General features: G+C 42.8%; 1 protein-coding gene across 1 annotated transcript in view; it reads right to left on the bottom strand.

Moving 5' to 3' along the window:
* hbs1l (HBS1-like translational GTPase) overlaps positions 1 to 17,283 on the bottom strand; it is a 33,154-nt gene that overhangs the window by 11,239 nt on the left and 4,632 nt on the right. The window contains exons 5-8 of the mRNA XM_015947100.3: positions 2,492 to 2,600; positions 2,176 to 2,417; positions 1,462 to 1,627; positions 800 to 917 (exon numbers count right to left, since the gene is read on the bottom strand). Of these exons, the coding sequence (XP_015802586.1) occupies positions 800 to 917; positions 1,462 to 1,627; positions 2,176 to 2,417; positions 2,492 to 2,600 (635 nt within the window). The remainder of the gene's footprint in view (positions 1 to 799; positions 918 to 1,461; positions 1,628 to 2,175; positions 2,418 to 2,491; positions 2,601 to 17,283) is intronic.

The raw sequence follows: 17,283 nt of genomic DNA, 5'->3' as shown, positions 1-17,283 counted from the left end.
ATCTGAAGAAAAATATAGAGAAAATTCAGGTGCTGTTAGAGACTAAATAAATATGAAACTTAAGTTATATTTACTCACTTAAACTTTAGTTTAAGTAAATAAACTGGAAAATATTTAAATATTTAAAATTTAAGCATGCACATAGGAGATATGCAATGTTAGTAGCCTAAAATGTTTTAGTATTTCTTTTTTATGAGACGGGGACCCTCAATATATCTGTTTATATTGGTGTCGGACATTAAAGAGCAAATCACCCCCAAATCAACGTTTTTTGTTGATAAGCTATAAAAATGCATGTCTAATCATGCTGCAGAAACATGTAGTCAATAATTTGGCCCTTTAATACATCTTAGGTAAAATTTTAAATATTCTGCCTAAAACTCTGTGTTGCACCCTCTTCAGGTAAAAACTCAGCACAGCATTTGAATTTAAATCTGCCATCGTTATTGGCTAAGAGGTACATTATGATGTTAGCTGGTACATTACGATGTCACAATGTCGTGAGCCTGTGTGTGCGTTTCTTTGTGGCTCCGCCCTCTCAGTCTGCCAGATATCAGCATTTGTTGCCTTTTTCAAACAGGAAGTGGGAGTGGAGTAAGACTCTTGTAGGGGTGACTTGCTCTTCAAGAGTCAGACAATATTGTATATTGGTAAGAAAAGCCAGTATGGAGCATCCCTAGCAGAAACCCGTTGTGCCTTTAAATTAGGCTCCTATAACCTGAAAATTGTACTTTTTTAACATTATCTGGGTCCATTTATCTCCATGTGAAGGCTTCTCCAAAGGTTCTGCGTTGTGTACCTGTGCAGCGCCTGTGATCATGTTGGGAATGAAGTCTTTGTGACCTGGTGCATCCATCAGGGTCACCACCTTGGAGTTCGTCTCAAACTTAGTCATCCCCACATCCATCGTCACGCCTCTAGAGAGAAAACACAAAGACCAACTGAATCAACATTTGAAAAGCTTCAAATAGGACAAACATTATTAAACTTTGAGCTAACGAAGAGTTATAAATAAAACCCAGATGTCATTTTATATTTCTACAATATGAACATTCCTCTGGTGGGTGTGGCTCTCCAATAATGAGCATCTACTTCAGAAGTTAGTGATAAATGTCTCAGTATTCCCACCCAAGACACTTTCTGTTTCTGCCGTATTTCGCTTCCGTTTCACTCTCGAAACAACAACTCAAAGCAGTGACATAGTTGCAACAACACTTATTTACACTATTATTGCACACGCGTTAGCGGTCGCAGCAAAGATCCTTCAAATAAACCAAATCCTGTCTGGATCGTACAAGATTCAGATGCTGGGCTGTCCCCCAGCATCACCAGCTGGACTTCAAATACATCTTTACATCTGTCTCAAACCCATTACATGAACACAAGTTATACCATCATGTTAATAAACTGTTTTTGTATATTTGACTTGTTCTTTGTGTAGTTGTAACAGTCTGGGTCTACCTGTCCCTCTCCTCGCCAGTTTCATCCAGAACCCATGCGTAGGCAAAGGAGGCTTTTCCTGCCTTTTTTGACTCCTGCTCGTACTTGTGCATGGTGCGCTTGTTGACGTTGCCCAGCAGATAAAGTAGGTGGCCCATTAATGTGCTCTTACCAGCATCCACATGACCTGAAGAGGATGGAAAAAATGAGTTATGAAGGTATCAAAGAGAGGATGTTTGAGGACCTGATGATGGGGAAAGCGAAGATAAAAGAAAGAGGAAGAATTAGCGAAAGATGATAAGGCTGGTGAAAGGAGGAGGCAAGATAAAACAAGGAGAAGGGAAACCGGGGAGGAGGAAATAAGAATTGCACAAGTGAAGAGAGGCAGACACATATGGGGGGGGGTAGGGGGGGTTGACCAGAGCAACACGAAAGGTTTCATTCTCTGTGGGAAGCTAGAATCATCTGCAATTCTGAAACTACACCGTCACATTTTCTGGTCTGAGAATGAGAAAATACGGCTGAGTAACTGTGCCAGTGTGAGGTTAACTCGTTTGACATTAGAACACCAAACATGGAGAACCTCAGAGTGCAACTAATCATTTTCCAGCACCGGCTCAGTGCAACAAACATGCTCAGTATCAAAAAATGATTCCCTGCAGATTTGCTGCCTTTCTAAGCTTCAGGCTTTGTTTTTATTTGAATTTATTGCATCTTACGGTCTTTGCATCCTACCTATAACTACTAGGTTTAAAAGTGGTTTTCCCTGTTGTCTCTTCTCCAGCTCTGCCTTGATGTTGATCGTCTGACGGGACTTCCCAGTAGAGCGTCCCGGTGTGGCACCAGAAGGGGTCTCGTCCCCATTGGACCCTTTAGACGGAGTCTCGGGTCGTTTCAAGGTGGCTTCAGGAACAGCTGCATTCTCCGGGCTGCCACCTCGCCGCACCGACGTAACCACAAGCCCGTTCTCCCCTGTGCTGAAGACAAATGTAAGGTGCTAAATACAGAACTAATCCCCACTTGAATCTTGCAGAGAGTGGTTCTTAGATACCTCGGAACATCGAATCCCATGGTCTGCTTCTTCCCAGAAACGGTCATGCGGGCCACTTTGGGTACCACTTCAGATTCCAGTTTGTTGTGCAACAAATCTCTGCTTTTGGCTGAAGGGATCAAAGAGCAGATGAAAGCATCCATGATCGGCTGACACGTTCAACACAGGGAGCAAATTCCACATCATAAATCAAATTCAATGTGTGATTTTAAAAAGTAAAATATTCAGGACTGGGATTATTGTTCTAAGATTATCTTGATGCCATTGTTCATTTGTGTTTTCTTTGTGTAGGTCACAGAAATAGGCCTTTTCCAACAGCACTACTCAGCATGACTCGGGAGGGTGTGGTTCAGTTTGGCCGCCTTTTCCAACACCTTTCCCCCTACGCTTCAGTCCCTGCTTCGTCGTGGTTCCGATGGCTGAGTAGCAGCGGCAGCAGAGACTCACATGGCAGCACAAAAGGATGTAAAACAAGTTTTGTAATATGTCGCCCTTAAATATAATTTTTCCGTTTTAGAACAAGCCAACCTTGCATTTTCTTACTTAGTTTAATCTTGCAGTGCTGAGAGACACAACAGATAAAAACCAGTCAAAGCTGTACTTTGGCTTGCAAAGTGTGTTTCTTTGATTGGAGTGAGAGTCCCTGGTGCAACCGGCTGTAGCACAAGCCTCCCCTATCTGACTGGAAGCTCATATTCTTTAGCACTGAAACTTCTTGAGGTAAACGCTGTGTCATTCCAGACGCGAATGGTCCCCATTTCCAGTCATATCGACCCGTTTCTGATTCATTCAGCCTGGGCTGCACAGTCAAGCCTCCTGCACACCGAGTGCATGTGTGTGAGAGTCTGTTTGCATCTGACATCCTGGCTCACAAAGGGTTAATTTCAGAAGTGGCCGTTGCCTCCCGTCTCCACGTAAATAGCTCTGGGTGACGCAGCACTTTCACAGAATGAATCTTGGGTTAAGGTGTCAACTCAGCAGGCGCACAAGGCTGGACGTGAAAGAGTTTCATCAGAAATTCAGTAAGAGCAGGTTAAAACCTGACTGGTTTCAGGTTGAAAAACTGAAACTGATTCAACTTTTATTGCTTTTTTACTGGAACACTTTGGTTGCAAAGCTAAAAGTGAGACTAGTCACAAACTAATGCAACAAGAAATACTCTGAGGGTAAACAAGAGGGAAGAGGTATAATACAGCAGCACATTAATGGACTTTCTCTAACCAAGCACTCTCTAAATGACTTGTTCTGCACTGAAGAAAAAGTCCCTTTCATAATGAAACACTGATATACAGCTCACTGCACCCTGATGAGGCTTTTCTCCCCTTTTAAATTCAGGCCACCCCAGTTAGACGCTTATTCCCACATACTCTGATCTATGTATGCATGTGGGAGAAAGAATTGAGCACATTTGTCATTATTTTATTATAAAACCAACAAAAACCTTTCTTATTATCACAAAAAGTGCAAAGTATATTAAAAATCTACAAGATGCATGCAAAAATAATTGGTACATCTAATCTGCACAGAAAATGAGCAAATAAACAAAGCTTTTGATTATTAGATAATGAAAAATAAAGCTTTTATTGTCCCTGATTCAAATATTTCAGGTTCGACTGGACAAAATGAACCATCCATCTTTGTTTCTGTGAGGAAAAAAGGCCAAAAGATAATGACAGAAATGTAGAACCAGCTAATTTATTAATTATGTGACACATTTAGGTAAACCTCAATAAAACTTGTTACCTGATCCATCATAGATATCAAACTACACTCCCCTGACATCCTAACCAATGAAAACACAGTAATGCTTTTGCAAACAATGAAACTACAAACTCATTTTTCTTTTTTCTTTCAGCCAGCCTCGGGGCAGCATTAACTACAGGGTGGCGTGAAAACAGATCAAGACGATCATGCTTCGAGGCTCGGAGCAGGATCTCTTTAGTGTTTGGACAATGAGGCAGACGCTTGGCATGCTCCCATACAGGATTTCTCTGGAATACTGGGACCCTTGCTGTGAGTCATCAGCATGCTTTGGCCTCAGGATTGAACTTAGTACACATAAAAGAAGGAGTCCACCCAGGATATGCAAACATGCAGCATCCCTCTGCCTCTTCAGTTCAAATAAACACGCGAGTGCAGATGAAAGTAAAATGACAGAAGTACACGGACCAACTGGGGTGAAGGAAATACTCGAATTCTACAATCCCACAACAGCACAGCTGCTGTTGATTATTAATACTTACAAATATTTCCTTAAATTTAATTGGTAATTAAAATAATTAAAAATACAACAACAAAGAATTCGACTATTTTAAAGCTCCATACCACTAGAGACCGCCAAAGGCAACAAATATTCAATTTTTCTTGTCATGAGGGGAAAACGAGGGGGAAATTTTTGATCTAACCTAATCTGGTTTATTTCAAGTTTTATATCTTCGTGTAGATAAGAAAGCTCATCCTGTGTTGCTATTCTACCTCTAATAAATGCACACATTTTAAACCACTCAAGAGGCGCTTAACATAATTAATACATCATGACCTGCACTGGGAATTAAACTTCATTCATATTGAACTGCTAAAACCATGAATGAATATGATTTCAAAGGAAACGAGAGTGGTGGCTGAGGGAAAAGCTCTGAGCGGGACCCATGTGACCCTTTTCGAGATGAGTCATAAATACTCACACACACATAAATCCACCAATGAACATGTATCTTCACATCTCCTGCTTGCGCCTACTCTGCAGAAACTCACCTTTGACTCAGAACGGCTACCCCAACTGAGTCCCATCTAAAGGTTTTAAATGTTTTACGTTCCTAGTAAAGACGAAAATAATCCTAAAGTTTTTTCACTGTTTTTATTCAGGGAAACGCAATGAGTCGACATTAAACTCTATACAGATCATTTTAACAACCTAAACTCATTTGTATTCATGCTAAGCTTCAATCAACCAATCCCAACCCAGTTAGGTTTGACAGAGGTCGACTTATTTAAATGCAACACACTCGATCTTTGAGCAGCAGAGATAACATTTACACTAAACAAATTAATATCATAGTTATGTGACTTGACTAACCTTTTACCTTTACTAAGAATAAAGAAATTATTTTATTTGTACAGGTCCTTCTCACAAAATTAGCATATTGTGATAAAGTTCATTATTGTCTTTAATGTACTGATAAACATTAGACTTTCATATATATTAGATTGATTACACACAACTGAAGTAGTTCAAGCCTTTTATTGTTTCTAATACTGATAATTTTGGCATACAGCTCATGAAAACACAAAACTCATGAATCAAATAATTAGCATATTTAATCCGACCAATAAAAGATAAGTGTTTTTCATACAAAAAAAGTCAACCTTCTAATAATTATGTTCAGTTATGCACTCAATACTTGGTCGGGAATCCTTTTGCAGAAATGACTGCTTCAGTGAGGCGTGGCATGGAGGCAATCAGCCTGTGGCACTGCTGAGGTGTTATGGAGGCCCAGGGTGCTTCGATAGCGGCCTTAAGCTCATCCAGAGTGTTGGGCCTTGCGTCTCTCAATTTTCTCTTCACAATATCCCACAGATTCTCTACGGGGTTCAGGTCAGGAGAGTTGGCAGGCCGGTTGAGCACAGTAATACCATGGTCAGTAAACCATTTACCAGTGGTTTTGGCACTGTGAGCAGGTGCCAGGTCGGGCTGAAAAATGAAATCTTCATCTCCATAAAGCTTTTCAGCAGATGGAAGCATGAAGTGCTCCAAAATCTCCTGATAGCTAGCTGCATTGACCCTGCCCTTGATAAAGCACATTGGACCAACACCAGCAGCTGGCATGGCATCCCAGACCATCACTAACTGTGGGTACTTGACACTGGACTTCAGGCATTTTGGCATTTCCCTCTGCCCAGTCTTCCTCCAGACTCTGGCACCTTGATTTCCGAATGACGTGCAAAATTTGCTTTTATCCGAAAAAAGTACTTTGGACCACTGAGCAACAGTCCAGTGCTGCTTCTCTGTAGCCCAGGTCAGGCGCTTCTGCCGCTGTTTCTGGTTCAAAAGTGGCTTGACCTGGGGAATGCGGCACCTGTAGCCCATTTCCTGCACACGCCTGTACACGGTGGCTCTGGATGTTTCTACTCCAGACTCAGTCCACTGCTTCCGCAGGTTCCCTAAGGTCTGGAATCGGTCCTTCTCCACAATCTTCCTCAGGGTCCGGTCACCTCTTCTCGTTGTGCAGCGTTTTCTGCCACACTTTTTCCTTCCCACAGACTTCCCACTGAAGTGTCTTGATACAGCACTCTGGGAACAGCCTATTCCTTCAGAAATTTCTTTCTGTGTCTTACCCTCTTGCTTGAGGGTGTCAATGATGGTTTTCTGGGCAGCAGTCAGGTCGGCAGTCTTACCCATGATTACGGTTTTGAGTAATGAGCCAAGCTGGGAGTTTTTAAAAGCCTCGTGAATCTTTTGCAGGTGTTTAGAGTTAATTAGTTGATTCAGATGATTAGGTTAATAGCTCGTTTAGAGAACCTTTTCATGATATGCTCATTTTTTTTAGATAGGAATTTGGGGTTTTCATGAGCTGTATGCCAAAATCATCAATATTAGAAACAAGAAAAGGCTTGAATTACTACATTACAGAAAATAATGAAGTTTATAACAATATGCATATTTTTTGAGAAGGACCTGTACACGTATATTTTATAGTGTGCAAAAAATTACAGGAAACGTTTTTGAGGGTTGGGAAAGTTTGTTTTACACACACATTTTAAAATGAACTCGTTCAGCTTATAGTTCAACATTTTTTGAACAACACTGGTTTTTTCTTAAACATTGTTGACAAATCTGTCGAAATCTGTGTTAGAGAGTGCTTCTCCTTTACCACCTCGTAAGTGTGGCATATCAAGATGCTGATTAGACAGCATGAATTCTGCACAGGCGTGCCTAAAGCCGGGTCCACACTGGGGGCAGCAGTGAAGTGGAACATCACTGCTTCAAATAGAATCCATTATAGTCTGTGAGGTTGGTCCAAACTGGCCGCGGCATGGAACCTCTCCAGCAGCGGTTTGTCGCGTCACTATAGATAAGATTGGATTCTGTTTTTGTTGCAAGCCACTTTTAGGATGTATCCATTTCTGCAATTAACATATGGCTAGACAGGAAATCACACACGGTAAAATGTGTGTAAAAGTTCTGTTAATTTTCAAAATAAAAGTCTACTGCAGCGATGCAATGTCTTATCTATGTAGACCACATATGTCAGAGTCAAGGCCCGCGGGCCGCATCTGGCCCGCGGAGCATTTTTATGTGGCCCGCGAGATAAATATCAAAAAATATATTAAAACTGGTCCGCTGGCTGATTTTACCGCAAAGACTTCAACTCCCATGATGCGGTGTCAGCGCGGAGCCGACGAAGCCCCCTCCTTTGTGTTTTTTCAGCGTCTGCTGCCGGTCTCTGCAGCTCCGCTGTCTCGGACAAACTACACTCCTCTCACTCAGCGCCGAGTTCACTCAGCTATTTTCTGACGTTGAAGCCCAGAAACGGAGATTCTAGCCGCTTAGTAATGTGTTCACGACTGAAAGAGAAAGTTTTCCAACTAACGTCCAGACAGAGCCGATATAACTCCAGCGAACAGCGACACGCTGCAACCAGCATGACTCTGTGGCTGCTGTAGTTTTTCCTCCCCGACACACAACAACGCGGTCAAGCTGCTCAGACATGTTCATCAGCACAAACCTATGTGAGCACCTGTTGTCATCTAATGTTGTCATTATTATGATGAAGATGAACAAAACAACAGGAGTCTCCTCCTCAGCTCAGATCAACCCCATGATGCAGGTATCTGGCTGGAACAGGTGAGCATCACAGTAAACCAGTGGAACAAACTGAGCTTTAAATATGCTGGTTTTATGCTCTTTTTCTGCTCCAAAACATGAAAGTTAACAGGTGAGATGTTGCATTTTCGTTTAAGATAAAATGATATTTTTATTTTGTTGTTGGCCCGTGAGAAAAGATTTAACCTACAGTAAACAGGAAGTGGAAAGGCTGCAGATAGATGAATAGAATAGAAAATCCCTTTATTGTTCCTCAGTGGGGAAAGCTAGACGTCACAGCAGCGAAGACACTTATTACAGGAGAAAAAATGGAGAATAAAAAATAAGAAAAATGAATAAACAAGAAAACATAAATCCTGAATAGATTTTAAAAATGCTGATTATACCACAAGTAATGAATACCACTGATGCCTTTTATTTAAAACTGACTTGCTCGTGTGTCATTTGGTTATTCCACATTCAGTGTTAATGCAGAAATATGTTTGTTTCCTAATTTAAAGGTTCAAAATTGCATACATGTTGATAAAGAAAATGTGCAAATTTGCCGTCACTTTTTCAAAAATGTTAAGTTTGGCCCTCGACTTCGTCCCAGAGTTTCATTTCGGCCCCTTGTGAGTTTGAGTTTGACACCCCTAATGTAGACTACATCTATATGCGTGACCTGATGGCTTATTTACTACCGGTATCTTACGAGAAATGCAACAAAGTGTTTCACTTCATGGACGTGATCTCGTTTTTCTTCTTTTTGCTTCAACATTAGAGCAAGGAAGACAACAGTTTCCATGTTGTTCCCAGTGTGGATTAATGTGCCACCCGCACCGCTGATGCCCCGATTGTGGACCCAGAATTATTAAACACACACTGGCCACAATAAAAGGCCACTCTGAAATGTGCAGTTTGATCACACAGCACAAGGCCACAGAGTGAGCATGCAATTGGCATGCTGACTGCAAAAATGTCTACCAGAGCCGTTTTCCGTGAAATGGATGTTCATTTCTCCACCATAAGCCATGTCCAAAGTTGTTTCAGAGAATTTGGTAGTGCACCCAACTGGTCTCACAAACGCAGATCATGTGTGAGTACATGCAGCATGTTTACCTCCAAGATCATCTGAGACCAGCCATCCAGACAGCTGCAGCAACTATCGGTTTGTACAACCAAAGAATTTCTGCACAAGCTAACCAAAACCATCTCAGGGAAGCTCATCTGCATGCTTGTTGTTCTCATCGGGGTCTGGACCTGACTGCAGTTCATCGTCGTAACCTTTTGAGTGGACAAAAGCTCACATTCGATAGCTTTTGGAATGTTGGAGAGGCGTTCGGTTGACAGATAAATCCTGGTTTCCGCTGTTCAGGGCAGACGGTGTGTGTGGCGTTGTGTGGGTAAGCACTTTGCTGATGTCACCATTGTAGATAAGAGTGGCCCATGGTGGCGGTCAAATAGCAGTATGGGTAGGCGTATGTTATGGATAACAAACACGGGTCCGTTGCATTGATGAAATTTTGAATGTACAGAGATACAGTGATGAAATCCTGAGGCCTATTGTTATGTCATTCATCTACAACCATCACCTCACATTGCTCTCTGTCAACTCAAGTGTGGAGTCGGGCACTCGCACTGACACAGACGTTTCCTCTTCGGACTTCTACGTCACCTGGGGAATGTCGCAAAGCAATTCCCCACCAGGAGAACAGAGTGTGGGGCTTTTTGAGGGTATTTGGTCCAAAATAGTGTATTTACTTTTCTGTTTGCATTGTGTTTATATATTTCAGAGACTTCAAATACAAATACATTTGCTGCTAATTTTCCTCCACCTCTTTATGCGGTCGCCACCTCTAAACCCACGTTTCTCGTCATTTCCATCCACGGATAAAACGCTTCCTTAAGGTGCACCTGTGCAAATTTCATGCCGTCTAATCAGCACCTTGATATGCCACACCAGTGAGGAATGTTTTATCTCAGCAAAGGACAAGTGATCTCTAAATGAATGACAGATTTGTGAACAAAATTTGAGAGTAACAGTAACGGTCATGAAAAATGGGAGCAAAAACAAAAGTGTTGCATTCACTTATTTTTTTTTTTTTTAGCTCAGTGTACAAATTGTTTTGCAGACAAATAAAAGGACAAAAGAGTTTAGGTTTCAAGTTACCTTCAGCCACAGCAAAAAAACTCCCCAGCACTTCTGATTAAGTGAATGCATCTTTTTCCAAGCAAGTCAAAAACCATATTTCCTCTTAGGCTCTTTATCCTTTCACACCAAGCACCACAAAAAAGCCTCAGCACTGAAGACACATACGTCTAAAAACATCTGCTTTCTTTTGACCACTTGTAGGTAAAATGGTATTTTCCAGCGCCGCATCATTTAAAAATAAAAGTGTTTGTGCAACATGTACACTTTGCAGAAATGCAGAACCTGTGAAGACAAAAAGATTTGATCTGTCATAGCCTTTTGTTGAAGCTGTGAAAGTCGACACATGATCAGATTTTCCTACGTAGGTGGTGTATGAGACACACACACAAAGAAAGCTGATCGGCTGCTGCACCAAGTCTACGTGTGCTTGAGGTGACATTTTCTCCAAGACTGCAGCTTCCTGCTCTAAGCCACACACTGACTCGCCTTAAGAGTAAAGGACTGGCAACTTGCTGGACACACACACACACACACACACACACACACACACACACACACACACACACTCCACTTTGTTAAGAGGCATCTGCACATTAAATGATTCCTAAAGATCAATTTCCAACATAATTGTATAAACATATAATATTTTTTATCCAAACTTTTCACATTCTATAATTGTATTCCTTCAAAAAATAAATAAATAAAGACTCTGACAAAGTTTTTGCCACAATTTGCTCTTCTGTATTCATTATGTCCTATAAGCTCACCAGTTTAACACCTCGGGGGTCGAACACACTCAGATTTCTGCCTCTGTGTAAAGTATACACACACAGCTGCACACACACACATTCTCATATTTAAGAGAAACAATTGAACTGTGCAAGATAAGTTTGGCAGGAGTCTTTTTCTTCTGCTATCACAAAACATCAGAGCACGACATCATCTTGCCAACAAATCAAGGAGGTTGAGAAGCTGCATACACAAGAAGCCAAGTAGTCCGTGTTTGTGCATGATGTTATCTGTGTAGTGCGTAGGCCTGAGATGTCTCACGTAAAAAACATTAGGCAATCATTTCAAGTAAAAGAATACTTTAAGAAACATCTTTGAAAATGTTTAAAATTTTGCATTTAATGGGCTCTTTCACCCGGTTTTTTTTCTCAATAAATGTGCCATGGTCTAGTGTAAATGAATGCCTTGTGAGAGTTCCTGTTTCAAGGGGTAGAAGTTTGTCGGAATCGGGGGGGGGGGTATCGAGATTACGAGTCTTGCTCATTAATATTCATGAAATGAGAATCTCTGACTGGCTAAAAGCAATCGAATTCTTCTGCTGTCCTTGCTAACAAAACTCTGAAACGTGTAAAACATATTTTCTTGGATAAAAAATGCAACATTCATGTCCAGAAATAACAAGCTTGAACGTTTTACACCATGGTGCAGAGTTGCTATTGCTAATGGTTAGCTTCTACTAGTCGAGACGAGCTCCGCTCTCTCCATCCATCAATTATCGTTCGCTTATCCAGGGTCAGGTCACGAGGGCAGCAGCCTAACCAGAAACGCCCAGACTTCCCTCTCTCCCAGCCGCAGCTCCTCAGCAGGGAGGCATCCAGGGGGTATCCTAATCAGATGCCCGAGACACCTCAACTGGCTCCTCTCGAAGTGGAGGAATAGCAGATCTACTCCAAGCCCCTCCCGGATGACCAAACTTTTCACCTCATCTCTAAAGCTCGGATCACAATGTGCAATTTTTCGCAGTCTGCCAGATCCCTCGTCGTGAGCAGAATCGTGACAAAAATCGGTCAACGTCAGGGTGATTAGCATTTTTGTGCACCATGCTGTGAACGTACAGTGCGACCAGCTCTGCGACTGCTTTTTCAGCAGTCTCACAACCCAATCAGCCTCTGACAGTCTACATGCATGCTTGAAAATCTACAACTCCTGTCTGCAATCAACCAATGAAAACACACCTTTGGGATGCCGCAGCAGCAAAACTCCGCCTCTCCGAGCTTCAGTTTCAATTTATGTTTAAAATGCAGATCATAAACTACACACTAGTTTTTATTTTTGTTAATAGCCCAAGTTAAACCAAAGTTATACTTAAAATAATTAAACTACCTTTTTAGACCATCAGATAAATTGTGAAAACCGTGATTCTGTGATATGTGAGAGTGAGGGGAGATGAGCTCACGAACATAAAAAATAAAACACAAAAACATGAGATCCCTTTGCTGTTGGTGGAAATTTCTCATATTCAACCAATAAGGGCGGTTCAGTTGCGTTTTGCTGCAGAGGGGCAGAGGAAGCTCCATGACAGCGGGTGTGAGCTGTCACACGGAGCGAAGCTGCGGCGCAGTGAGACAGAATTCACAGTAAAAGTGATACTGCAGCGATCTTTGACAGATTTGTTACTTCTCTGTAGTTTAGTGGGTTCTTGTGGAGGAGAAGGATGAATGACCAGCTGACAGATCAGCTGTTTAGCTGGAAGACGGGAAAAGGAGACCCGCAGTCGGAGTCTGTCGCCAAAGCAAGGGTTTTAAAAACAAAGCTTCCTCTTTGAGGAAGATGAGTTGGGTCATGAACTGACACTAAAAATAAGTGTTTTTATTTTTTCAGCTTTCTTTTAGGTTAGCGGTCTGCTTAGTGACGAATACTTTGGGAGGTGTGTTCATGACGCAGCGTGTCCTGCTGGAGAGCAACGTCGTGCAGTCTGCCTCTCTGAAATCTTGTGCCGTACATTGTGACACCTCTCTGGAACTCTCACAGTGTGACATATGAACAATCCTGCGTGACGGCAAAAAATCGCACAGTGTCATCCCAGCATAAGGCAAGGCAGCTTTATTTATATGGCACATTTCAAACACAGGGCAATTCAATGTGCTTTACAATTAGCATGAAATGGCACAACAGCAAACAAGGAAGAGCTCAGCCACCCTGTGGAGAAAACTCATTTCAGCCGCTTTTATCCATGATCTCGTTTTGGTCACTACCCAAAGGTGAGGGTAGGAACATAGATCGACCGACAAATTGAGAGCTTTGCCTTCCGGCTCAGCTCTCTCTTCACCACGATAGATCGGTACGATGACCGCATCACTGCAGACGCAGCACCAATCCACCTATCGATCTTGTGCTCCATCTTTCCCTCAGATACTTAAACTCCTCCACTTGAGGCAGATTTTAATCCCTTACCTGGAGAAGGCATTGTAGCCTTTTCCGACTCAAGACCATGGTCTAGAGGAGCTGATTCTCATCCCAGCCATTCCTGCTCTTTTGGCTGCTAAATCAACAACGGCTTACCGTGGTTGCAAGCCAAGGTGGGTGGGTCCAAAAATACTCATTTTCAATTTGACGTAGAAGAGACTGGCCTTTTCTGACACGCTCATTTTCTTGTCTATATCCTTTGAACGGCAAATGCATGCGACAGGGGCTGACGAACATTTTAACATTCAGCGTGAAGTTAAAACTCAGAACGACTGAAGGTATTTAAAAAAACAAGAATTCGGAGTAGAACCGCTGCTCCTCCGGATCGAAAGGAGTCAGTTGAGGTGGTTTGGGCATCTGGTCAGGATGCCTCCTGGACGCCTCCCTGGGGAGGTGTTTCGGGCATGTCCTGCCGGCAGGAGGCCCCCGGGTCGACCCAGGACACGTTGGAGAGGTTACATCTCCAATCTGGTCCGGGAACGCCTTGGGGTCCTGCCGGAGGAGCTGGTGGAGAAGGCCGGGGAGAGGACGGTCTGGAGCTCCCTAGTTGGGATGCTGCCCCCGCGACCCGGATAAGCGGAGGAAGACGACGAAGTATCTTACAGCTTCTTAGTGAACTACAACTTGAAATGTTATGTAGTTTGCATTCTTTTCAACAAAAACACATACCTACTTCAAGTTTTATAGTTGTAATTTAATCACAAAGTATCTTAATTATGTCCTCAATTGTCTGCAATTTATCCTGGTTTTTTTTTTCATAATGTTGTTGTGCTCAGAATTTCAAATTCTACTTCCTGTCTCCAATCAGCAACAACTTATTTTCATAGATAACCAACCCCTTCCAAAGTTGTCTCACATTTCATGAGATTTTTAACTCATGAAATTTTAAGATAGGTTTAAGATTGAGTCACACATGATGACAATATGCCTATTTGGGGAGAAATGTGAACGTTTTATTTTTATTGTTTGTTTAAAATTCCTGAGGGACAAGAGCAAGACTTTGCAACTCAGGCAAGGAAATTGAGAACATTTTGGGTAAGGATGCATGATATATCAGCAATAACATCGGTCTCCATCGATGTTAGTCATTTTTCACATAACAGCATTGTGTCCGATAAGTAAAACTTGTCCAATATTAGCAACAGATATTTTATTTCCAGTTTGTTGCCAGTTACATATGTGATTAAAGAGGGGAAGGGGAGGGGTTGGCCATGTGGTATTTGTTTGGAATAGTGACAGTGATGAAGCGTGGGATTATGGGGAAGATCAGCTGAGACAAAGATGCAACATAGTTGTCGTGGTCAAATTGACACCGTGTTGAAAGTATATATATTTATATTGGTAAATAGAGCTGAACAGTCTATCGTTCTCCAATCCAAATTACGATTTTAAACAACACGATCAAGTGACTGTCCAAACTGCGGTTATTTTCACTGCTCCTGGCTGATCCAGGATCTGTTGTGTCGACTATTTTACACATCTGCTGTTTTCCCGGGTTTTTAACGTGTTACGATGGCAGCAACAAATGCCGGCGAGGTTTGGGGGTTGAGGGAGCCCGGTGCCAAGTTCGCGACTGGGTGGCACTTTTGGTTTTTATTTTCATGATGCTGCTACACTCAATATGGTTGTGGTTGTTTGTCTTTTTCAAAATCCAGTTAGAATTTTTCTGATGGTGTACCATTGCAGAGTAGTTCAAAGTACACATATAAAATGTGCCAGAGTTCAGTGTGGCGGTGTTGTGATAAAAACGTTCAGATGGGCCTCCTTGGTCATTGGGGAAAACTGTGCATGCTTGTTTCTTGTTGATAAATACATTTTTTTAAATTACCTTTGGTTAGGGTTAGGGACATCTTTAACATCTCCTTGGAGTCCTGCCATGTTCCAGCCTGCTTTAAGCTGTCCACCATTGTCCCTGTCCCTAAGAAACCCCGTATCACTGGACTGAATGATTACAGGCCTGTGGCGCTGACGTCTGTAGTCATGAAGTCTTTTGAGCGCCTGGTCCTCCCTCATCTCAAGTCCTTCACCTCCCCCCTCCTGGACCCTCTGCAGTTCGCATACAGAGCCAACAGGTCTGTAGACGATGCCATCAACCTGGCCCTCCACTTCATCCTGCAGCACCTGGACTCCCCGGGAACCTACGCTAGGATCCTGTTTGTGGACTTCAGCTCTGCGTTCAACACCATCCTCCCTGCTCTGCTCCAGGATAAGCTCTCCATGCTCAACGTACCCAACTCCACCTGCAGGTGGATCACTGACTTCCTGACGGACCGAAGGCAGTGTGTGCGGCTGGGGAAGAATGTTTCCACCGCTAAGACTATTAGCACAGGATCTCCACAGGGCTGTGTACTTTCTCCTCTGCTCTTCTCCCTGTACACAAACTGCTGCACCTCGAGCCATGACTCCGTTAAACTGATCAAGTTTGCGGACGACACCACCCTCATCGGGCTCATCTCTGACGGTGACGAGTCTGCCTACAGGAGGGAGGTGGAACGGCTGGTGTACTGGTGCAGCAGCAACAACCTGGAGCTCAATGCTCAGAAGACAGTGGAGATGATTGTGGACTTCAGGAAAGTCACAGCCCCATACCTCCCCCTCGTCCTGACGGACACCCCCGTCACCACTGTGGCCTCCTTCCGCTTCCTCGGAACCACCATCACACATGACCTTAGGTGGGAGTCATCCATCAGCTCCCTGATCAAAAAGGCCCAGCAGAGGATGTACTTTCTGCAGCAGTTGAAAAAGGCCAAGCTGCCGACCCAGATGATGGTGCAGTTTTACACGGCCATCATTGAGTCCATCCTCACCTCCTCCATCGCTGTGTGGTACGCTGGAGCCACGGTGAGGGACAAACATAGACTGCAGCGCATTGTGCGCTCTGCTGAGAAGGTGATTGGCTGCAGCCTTCCATCTCTCCAGGACCTGTACGTCTCCAGAACTCGGGGGCGTGCAGGTCGGATAGCAGCTGACCCTTCTCACCCGGGTCACAGACTTTTTGAGCCGCTTCCCTCAGGCAGGAGGTTACGGCCCATCTGGACCAGAACCTCCCGCCATAAGAACAGCTTCTTTCCATCTGCCGTTAGACTTGTGAACAGCTTATAAACACGCAACCATGGTGGTCTTCTGTACTCGACACAAAGTTACGTTATCGGCCATGTTACCATTACCTGACTTTTTTATAGCTGAAAGTTTTATTCTATTTTACTCTATTTTTAATCTTATTATTCATGTTATATGTAGCACATTAGTACCAAAGCAAGTTCCTAGATTGTGAATTGGTTGTGCACTGACAATGGCAATAAACCTATTCTGATTCTGATTCTGATTTTCATCCTTGCATTATTAGAGTATGAGCTTTTAATGTGTTGATGGTATGGTTAGCCGTCATGTTTGTACATGCAACTGTATATTGTGAATAATGTGCTGAAGCTTGAATCAAAGAAAACTGAATCAAACTGAATTGTAATTTCTGCCCAAAAATTGCAATTCAATAATTTCCTAAAATCAGTTATCGGCAATAACAGCAGTATTAATATCAGATATCAATATATACCCAAATGTTCGTGTCGGTGCATCCCTGATTTTGGGAACTCCTTTGAGAGTGCCTCTTTGATGATTAGTCGTAAACAGTCACAGCCCAGT

Source organism: Nothobranchius furzeri, chromosome 2 (assembly GCF_043380555.1).
Source record: "Nothobranchius furzeri strain GRZ-AD chromosome 2, NfurGRZ-RIMD1, whole genome shotgun sequence".
Classification (NCBI taxonomy): Eukaryota; Metazoa; Chordata; class Actinopteri; order Cyprinodontiformes; family Nothobranchiidae; genus Nothobranchius; species Nothobranchius furzeri.
This window is presented reverse-complemented; position numbering and strand designations above follow the sequence as displayed.